Source organism: Poecilia reticulata, chromosome 1 (assembly GCF_904066995.2).
Source record: "Poecilia reticulata chromosome 1, P_reticulata-male-v2, whole genome shotgun sequence".
Lineage (NCBI taxonomy): Eukaryota > Metazoa > Chordata > Actinopteri > Cyprinodontiformes > Poeciliidae > Poecilia > Poecilia reticulata.
In genome coordinates, this window is record NC_088830.1 from 30,453,377 (window position 1) to 30,462,751 (window position 9,375).

General features: G+C 39.9%; 1 protein-coding gene across 1 annotated transcript; it reads right to left on the reverse strand.

The window, feature by feature from the left end:
• Positions 1–253: 253 nt before the first annotated feature.
• LOC103471254 (uncharacterized) lies at positions 254–8,214 on the reverse strand. The gene is made up of 2 exons (XM_008420144.2): positions 8,022–8,214; positions 254–5,522 (listed from the first exon to the last, which is right to left on the reverse strand). The coding sequence occupies exons 1-2, from the start codon at positions 8,143–8,145 to the stop codon at positions 5,311–5,313; spliced, it is 336 nt and encodes a 111-aa protein (XP_008418366.1). The 5' UTR covers positions 8,146–8,214; the 3' UTR covers positions 254–5,310.
• Between the last annotated feature and the right edge of the window lie 1,161 nt (positions 8,215–9,375).

A 9,375-nucleotide genomic window follows, 5' to 3' on the forward strand; every position in this document is an offset into this window, starting at 1 on the left:
ATTAGTTTCACTGGCAGATTATTTCACTTGTAGCATGTAATACATGTTTTGTCATAAGTGAAATAAAGCTCCAGTGAAACTAATACTTTTTCATCTATACTAAGGAATTATTTCCTCAAAAAAAGTTCTATATCTTGCTGAAAAGTTACTTGTAAGTTAGCTTTGTCTCATTTCAAGTGTACTATGTTTGTCCTAGAAATAAGGCCGGAAGTACTTGGTAAGGTTTAGTTTTTTTGCATGTAGCCTACAATGGCAGCAGATAAACAGTTTTGCTGGAACAATAAGTTGTTTCTAAATCATTAGAACATTTAGCAGCGTGTAAACAAGCCTGATTGACAGCACTTTGACTGGGAGAAGGTGGAGGAGCTCGATCTCTTCATACATAATCTGTCTCATATTATAAGCTCATAACATAGTGATAGCATTAAAAAAAAAAAAATCATAAAAGTTACACACCGCAGCTTTTAATGCAATAAAATCTTTTCTTTGTTTCAAATCCAAGACAGCACATGACTTCAGTTCCCTGATTCTGTAAGAGGGAAGAAGCTGTAAACGGACTCAGGCATCGTTTAGCCCTGACCGCTGTGAGTACCAGCTTCCAGGAGGAACGAACCTTTGGTCCCAAACACTTCCCCTCACCTTTTCTTCAGTGGGCATTCCAATAAAGATTAGCTGCAAATCTTTCCTGTTCGACTGTGGATAATCCCTCAAACACTGCCGCACTTCTCTGATACCAAGACCGAATCGGGCGCAGGTCGGGTCGCTGCTTTTATCTCGTAATGTACGTTCCTGTCTGAGACAATAGAAAAGGTCAAAGAAAAGGAAATAGAAAGATTAAAATTGTAATTTGATGGATTGGCTGAATCTCTCTCATATAAAATAAACAAGGAAGTGCAAGAAGTTTGGCTGCTACCTCACCAAAACCATCAGAAGAAATTTAATCACAAAGGATTCTTTACAAAAACAAAAACCAAACAGAAAGAAGAGACTGCTACCATTACACGACTTTTATTTTTCTTTCCACAGTCTCCACATGCATGCTTGTTGTGGGAGTTCTTGCAAAATTAACAACTCGCTGCAATCAACAGTCACCAAACGTTTGTTTAAGGAGGAGGAATTGCTGCAAAATCATTTTCTCGATACAATCGCCTGGTTTTCTTTACATAGAAAAATGTTTTCCTAACAGATAACCAGGACCAAAAGGGAACATATGAAATTTTATTTGAATCCGTCATCGCTTTGGAATTTAACTTACATGTTTCTGACTATAACTTGGATTTGTTTGTCTTGAAACAACAATTTCTGTGCCATTTAAATAAACTGAATGGAAATCAATCGCATTTATTCAGAGAAAGTAGAAGAATAAAATCTGGAATCTATTAATAAACTCACGCAGGTTTATTTGTTCCACTAAGCCTCCAATTCAAAGTGAATGCTTGCTAATCATAAGAAGCTGTGGCAGCTGGCTGATCGATGGGAAGCTTGAAACCAGCAAGACATCCGTCTGTTGAAACACTGAAAAAGAGTTGAAGGTAAATTAACAAAAAGTGTGACAAAACGGAGATTTGAAGCAAATCAGGAAGGTTGTAAAAATGCATCTCACCTCTGAGCAAAGAGCAGTTTAAACTTTCTGCTAGAAAAAATAAGCGTGAGAAAAAACAGTCCAAACCTAAATTGTCTCCAAAGTTCTTGATGAAACTGGAAAAGAAAGAGATGCACACTGAGCAGAGCCGGCCTGAGGTATGAGCAAGCTTTGCATCTTTTGACTTGGTGAACCTGAATTTACTTTAAAACAATTCTCCAATCTTTAACCGTCTCACAGAGCTCTGGTCAATCCGGATGCAGACAGACTGGGCATGGAGAAGCAGCCAAGAGGCCCACTGTCACTCTGGAGGAGCTGCAGAGATTCACGACTCAAAACTAACGTACAAGTAACTTTTTGGCAAGAAATAGGAGCTTGTTTTAAGTCAATAATCGCTTTATATGTAAAATAATCTGCCAGTGACACATATTTCCCATATTATAAGCTAAAATGTTCATTTATGACTAGAACTGTTTCGTCAATATTCACAAACTACTGACTTAAAATAAGCTCATTGTGTTGAAAAGCCACTTGTATGATAGTTATCCGTTTTATTTTCAAGTGAACTAAGACATTTATAGAAACTAGACCAAAAATCCTTGGTCAGTTTTAGTGCTTTTGCAGCAATTTCATATTTTTTTTCCACCTAAGCTGAAATTCATTGAGTGTGGGCGCCCACAAGCTCTTTTCATGTCAGCATCACAGTGAAAAACTGGGATTCACACGTGTTTCTCGCCCATAATGCGATTTAAAAGTGACGGAGAGGACATTGCTGCGTTTAAGCTAATCAGCAGCCTTCAACGATCCCCGTGGCATAATTGGGAATAATGAGTTACTCGCTGCCGTGATGTGATTCTACTTTCATTTCTGCAGCGAAACAAATGATATCCTTTTCAATGTTGTGCTTTTAAACACAGATTTGTAAATGCAAGGGGATGATGATATAACACTAGAACCGATGCGCTTAGCTGTGTTTGCATGCAGGCGGGAGAGTTTGTCGACCTCCTTCTGCGGACTCTCCTAACGTGATTTATAATTTGAAATACCAAAGGGTTCAAGTTTTGGCTTGATTTAATTCATTCATGGAAACAGTACTGGGTGTTTCACCTCTCTCTGGGATCGTGTCTCGGAGGGAATGGGCTCCAAATGGGAGCATAATGCGAGAATTAGCTTTCGGAAAAGATTCAAGCTCAAGTGAAAAGGACAGTATGGGGGAGACAGGGGTTTTGGTTGTTTTACAGCTCAGTGGTGGCGTTTTGAAAGCTCTGCCTTCCAGCAACGTGGGTGGCACGGTTGTTCCGAGCATCTCCTCCGACGTATTGTCACTGACTGTGGTGCACTTGTCAGCGTCTCCCTCTCTCCTTTGCTCTCCTTTGGGTGAAAATGTTGATTGGCTTTTATCTCAGGTAAGTCGAGGCTTTGATTCGCCTGAATTCCTCTGACATGTTTACGGTTTTCTTCGTTTTTCTCCCCTGCAGAGGTCACTCGGCCCGGCGCCTCCATGGTTCCCGGATGACATCTCATGTTTTGCATAAACAGAGAAGCGGAAAATAACACAAAAAAAAATTTCCCCTGTTTTACACCCGTACTCAACTCAGTACACCCCTTGTTGTCCTTTATGTGCAGCCTAAGTGCTTTGGCATTAAATCTTATTATTTTTTTTTGCTAAATAAACCAGTTTCTGGTTGGAATTACACACAACTTGGTGTGAGGTCCCTTTCAGAGAGGGGGCCTGGATCCTTTTATCCAAAATGTTTTCTATTTCTGCTTTTGTAAGACACTTTTGACTGCTTTGAAAAGAGAGAAACCAGGTTTTTCTTGTGTTTCTGGGGGTGAGGTTGGGGATTTTTCTCGGCATTGTGGTGAGATTTATTCTAAGAGGCTGCATTTTTTCCTGATTTCCCTCTTTGTTCTCGGTAAGTAGTTCCAGGTCCCCCCTCCGCCCCGAAACCCCTCACTCACAGTCACACGCACACACTCGTTTAGCGCGCGGGTGCTTTTTTCCACGCCGGTGTGCACGTGTGTGAGCGTGTGTGTGTGTGTGTGTGTGCGTGCGGCCGAGGCGGGGACTCGGTGTGACACCTGCTGCTGGGATGAATGGGGTCAGTGGCAGGGCCCTTCAGCAGGCAGCAGCTGCTTGTTCTCACTACAAACCCGACTCCCTCAGCGCATCAAAGGACTACAACTGAAGGACACAACACACAGTGCCCTCTACCATCATCTCCTCTCATTACAGTTATTATCTCCAAGCACCGCGACCCCTCTCTCTCTCCTGGGGTCACGGACGTAATCGTCGGGAAGGAAACTTGAAATTGACCAAGGGGAAACATCAAAAACAAACTTCAATTTCCCCTCCTGCAGCTCTCCCAATGCAGGAAGAGGTCTGCAGACAGCTGCTGACAGACAGGATTCCTGGTATTTGGTTGGTCTGACCTGTCTGTGCTCTCTTGCTGTGTGGTAGTCTGCCCTGCATGTGACTCAGTGGGTCTGAAAACATTCCCCCTCAGGCATAAAATAAAGCCAAGGCTGGTGGATAAACACTGAGATATGAAAACAACTGTCTGTTCTGCAGCGCCAACGAGAGCGCCGCATCTGTTCCAGCCTCGTTTTCAGGATTTAGTTTTTGCCTTTGCTTATTGGAAATTAAGAGGATTGCAACAAACATTATTTTCCTTTATCTATCCAGCAGAGGTCAGCCTTTTATTAACAAATTATGAGGGTTAAAGTCATGCAAAACCAAATTAAAGCTAAGATAGCATAAATTATCAATGGTGCGTGTCATATTTGTGACTCCATAGTTGGAAAAACCTCCAGCAGGTTCTTTAACGTCCAGGTGGGATCATAAAGGAGGCTGAAGGAGGGAAAACACTGATTATAAACCTGAAAAACAGCTAAATATATCAGATTAACCCAAAAAAGTTCTCTATTAAAACAATTCCAGTCAGAGGTTTGCTTTCCCTCAACATTCACATGAATGTCATATTCATTTTAGGCTTTTATAACTTTTTGTGGGGGTTAGGATGAGAAAAGAAATTTAACAAATCAGGAAATTTGCATTTGCACTTGGTCAAACTTATCTTTACAGGATCAAATGTAAACATATATTCCCTCCAATATTTAGTCTCCTTATCAAGTTAGTCCACCCACTTTGTGCAATGCAAACAGTCCCGCATCACAATGCAGCCACCACCGTGCTGGTACAGTGTCATTCAAACTAACATACCTCAACCTTTCCCTCGTCTGACTACTGCATTTTTCTCCAGAAGTGTTTTCTCTGGCTAACATGGGCAGCTGCAACATTTTTAACACCCTAAAACTTGTTTTCAGTGGGTTTTTCTCTTCCTAATCAACCCCCTTCCATTCCATGCTGAAGTAAAACTGGTTTCACTGGGAGACAGAGACTCTTGTGTCCCAACATCTTACAGTTTTTGATCGTTTTAAGCTTTGCTCGTGTTTGTTTCTTTGGTCCACACCAGGATTCGCTGAAGTGTATTTACACAAAAGGTCCAAACCAACAGGGGAAACAAACTCTGGTCCATTTAAATGGGACCAAATGTGCCAGGTGTGAACACACCCACTGTTAGATTAAAACAAAACTCCCAGTAAATGTAAATTTTAAGTTGTATTATGATTCAGTTCAGCCTAAATTTATTATTGTTTTAGGTCTGTATTATAGCATGTAATTTATTTCTGTTTAACTGGAGGAGTGTTGGTTCTAAAAAGCAGCTCTAGAAGAACACGGTGTGTTCGGGTCTGGTCCGTTTGGACAGTTTGCAGGTGAGGAACATGGCCGCCTTGGACAGTGGCGCTCTGCTGGGCCAGCAGGACCGTCCGTTTCCATAATGGTCTTCTAAACACAGACACGAGTACGAGCCCTGGGTGTTGATGCACCGAGCGTGGCGGCTGCAGCTCTGCTCTCCAACGAGACACTCGTCTTTATCTTTGGGACAAAAAGAGCAATGAATTAATTACGCACTTAAAAACACAAAGGGGCGACTCGATCGAAACCAGAAATTCTTTATACTTCTCTTACAAGCTACGACGGCGTATTAGGCTCACTATAAGAAAATGAAATAAAAAAAACATTTACAAGAATAAAGTCATAAAATAATGAGATTAAAATGCTGCATTCTTGTTGGCTGTGCAGGAGGCCCTACTTATACTTTTCAAAGATGTATGGTTGTATCATTGCACATCTGTTTGCAACTATTTCCGTGAGGGCGTGGCCAGCAGCAGAGTATTTGGCTTTAAAGAGACAGGACGCCCTAAAACAGCTGAAAATAGGCAGAACTGAAATCTAATTATATAAGATATTAGTTTTAATTTGTGCAATAAATGTGATGAAACCTGTTCAAAGAAGCATAATAGGCCACCTTTAAACTAATTTGAATAATGAACTGATGAACTAATGAACTTGAATTAAATATTAAGAAAACAGACTTTGTGTTATGGTCATTCATCCTTTTCACAGAAAAGCTGCTTTGCACTTTAATACTAGTTAAAACGGAAAGAGCAAAGCCGTCCAGAACCGCCTGCTGCGGATCCTGTTGGAGAGATAACTCAGCAGAGCTCTGGTTGAAGATGAAAACAGAAAGAGCTGGTGGCCGATCCCAGAGCCGAGTGGGTGAGCCGTCAAATAAACACGGTCTCTCCGGATTCTCCGCTGCCAAGCTCTTCTTCACAGGATCACTCTCCCTGCCAGTGAGCGCAGATGAGGTGAACATCTGGGGACGCGCTCTGATCATTTCAGTCTTTTTACAGGCCTGATGTCAAACACATCTGAATGTGATGTGAGCGAAAGCTGCAGCGCTGGCGGTCATCTCGACATTTCTGGTTTGATTCTGAAGAGGGATCGCCAGGAAAAGCTCCCGCCAAACAATTGTTGATCATCGACTTTGAAACCCTGGTGTGAGATTTGCTTTGTGTGCTGCAATCATCCAATATTATAGCAATGAATCATTTGCTAAAGAAAACATACAGACAAATTGAAAATAATTGCTGTGTAATTGGGGCAAAACCTGCAGATTAAATACATATTCATTGGGAATCTTTTTAAATGTAAGTTTGAAAAACCTTAAAATAAACATGTATTTAATGTCACCTCACATAACATGTAAAAATCTTTCATTTGAGAACTTTTATTTTGTTAGTCTGTACCCTCCAGTTAACGATTAGTCGATTGATAAATTAGTTGACAAATATTTTGATTAAAAATGAATCATGATTTATTTGATTAATTGTTTCTGCCCAGTGGCTGCACAGTGGCGCAGTTGGTAGAGCTGTTGCCTTGCAGCAAGAAGGTTCTGGGTTCAATTCCCAGCCTGGGGTCTTTCTGCATGGACTTTGCATGTTCTCCCTGTGAACATGCAAAGTCCTTTGTGTGAGAGTGTGTGTGTGTGCATGGTTGTTTGTCCTGTGTGTCTCTGTGTTGCCCTGCGACAGACTGGCAACCTGTCCAGGGTGACCCCGCCTCTCGCCCGGAACGTTAGCTGGAGAGGAACCAGCAACCCTCCCAACCCCACTGAGGGACAAGGGTGAAAGAAAATGGATGGATGGTTGTTTCTGCCCTATTCTTAGTTTGCTCATTCCTACAGTTGGTGAAGGAAAACAACTGGAACTGCTAAATAAAACTTATTTAGAGACGTAAATAATGATAAATGAAGATTTTTTCTTTTTAAAAAAAGGAAACTTTCAGTTTACATTTCAAAACAAATTAAAACTTAAAACCTTTGTAAAAAGAGAATGTAAACGTCTTCTATGGGATGTTGATGTAAAAAAAAAAAAGGATGTAGATATAAATTAAGCTAAAGGTAGAAGTTAAATAAAATTATTGCCTATCAAAATTTGAAAAACAACAAAGACATACATTTGTTAATATGTCTATATTTAAAAACATTAGTTAGTTCTTTATAATCCTTAGCTTGCACGTGACCAAATTAACACAGAAATTGTTAAATTTATGCAAAAGATTACATTTATCAAGTCCCAGAACAAAAATTGTAAAATAAATAAATAAATTAATTAAATAAAATAAAAAAATCAGTGGAAAGGACTGAATGACCTTGAGAGAAAAAAAACAAAAGGTCAGTAAAAGTTTGTACGTAGTCCAAAATGGTGCCAAAAGCGATTTTCTTAATAAAATATGTTAATGTGCAAATATTTTACATACGCTGAATAAATGTAATCAAATTAAAGGTTTATAAGATGATGCAACTGCAATGAAAGGCTAATTTATTTTATTTTTTTCTCCCTTTATTAAGAAAGAAAGGAATTGTAAATGTTTACCTTTAAAAATACTTTTCTTAAACAACATCAGAGCAAATTCCATAATTTAAAAATAATATGTTCATGCTGTCAAAACTGAGGTTGTTAGAGGCTGACAGAAATAAATAATAAATGATATATTTTTTAAGTTATGTTGGTGTTTATGACGTTGTACCTCGACACTCCACTGATCCCTGCAGACTTCCCATGACGAAGCCGTCACTGCAGACGCAAGCGAAGCTGCCGAAGGTGTTCCTGCAGGTCCGCCGCTGGACGAGCATCAGCCTCCTGACACTCATCTACATCTGCAACGAAACGCGTTCAACAAGCGATTCTTTCACGCCCAACAAGAACAACCTTTACTGTTCTTTAAAAACAAACAAGCAAACAAACTCCGGACAGGGCGCCAAAGCGTGTCGCTGTCTTTAATGTACTTTTAAGAGAAACCAGAGATCAGGCCTGAACAGGCAGCTCGTTGTTTGCGGGGATAAAGTTCACTTTGTGCATGTGGAACGAAGACTTTTGAGCTCAAGTGATTCTAAAAGCTGAATTTGTTTGTTTTATCTGGATAATTCTGTTTTTTGACACAGATCTGGCTTTTAGTTGCCTGATAAAAACCAGCACCTTGTTCTATGCTTCTCTTCGTACAGTAAAGGTGAGCGGATTGGTCCAAAATATCGATAATATCGATACCAAGTCTGCATCAGTGCTGGATCAATACTAGCCTGGTAAGATCGATATTTTAGTTTCAGATTCTCTGGAGAAATGTTCCTTAATTTTTCTATTTATTGTAGTTTCTCCAGCTTATTTTCATCAGAACTGATTTTGGATTAAGGAAAACTCACATAATTTAACTAAGTATTTTTGTCTTGTTGCAAGACAAAAATACTGTCTTACAGTTACTTGTAATGTAAGACAAAACATTACAAGTAACTTTTCAGCAAGATATAGGAATTTGTTTTAAGTAAATAATTCCTAAATATTGATGAAAAAGTATTAGTTACACTGGTAGATTGTTTCACTTATAATACAGGAAAAATGTATTATTGTTAAGTGAAACAATCTGCTAGTAGAACTAATCATTTTTCACCAATATTAAGAAATTACTGGCTTAAAATAAACTCTCATATCTTGCTGAAAAGCTACTTGTAAGTTAGTTTAGTCTTATTTCTAAGATATTTGCACTAGAACTTAGAGCAAAAAGTATTTTCAGTGCAGGCTTCTGAACTCATTTAAGGACTTTGTTCAAAAGACAAGACATTTTTGCCAGGAAACCATCCATCCATCCATTTTCTTTCACCCTTGTCCCTCAGTGGGGTCGGGAGGGTTGCTGGTGCCTCTCCAGCTAACGTTCCGGATGAGAGGCGGGGTCACCCTGGACAGGTCGCCAGTCTGTCGCAGGGCAACACAGAGACATACAACCATGCACACACACACTCACACCTAGGGGCAATTTGGAGAGGCCAATTAACCTGACAGTCATGTTTTTGGACTGTAGGAGGAAACCGGAGTACCTGGAGAAAACCCAC

Excerpts from the sequence above, each read along its gene's own strand:
- LOC103471254 (XM_008420144.2), bottom strand. The coding sequence starts at position 8,145 with ATGAGTGTCAGGAGGCTGATGCTCGTCCAGCGGCGGACCTGCAGGAAC. Across the intron at positions 5,523-8,021 it reads GGGATCAGTGGAGTGTCGAG|ATAAAGACGAGTGTCTCGTT; the intron begins GTACAACGTCAT and ends TTTGTCCCAAAG.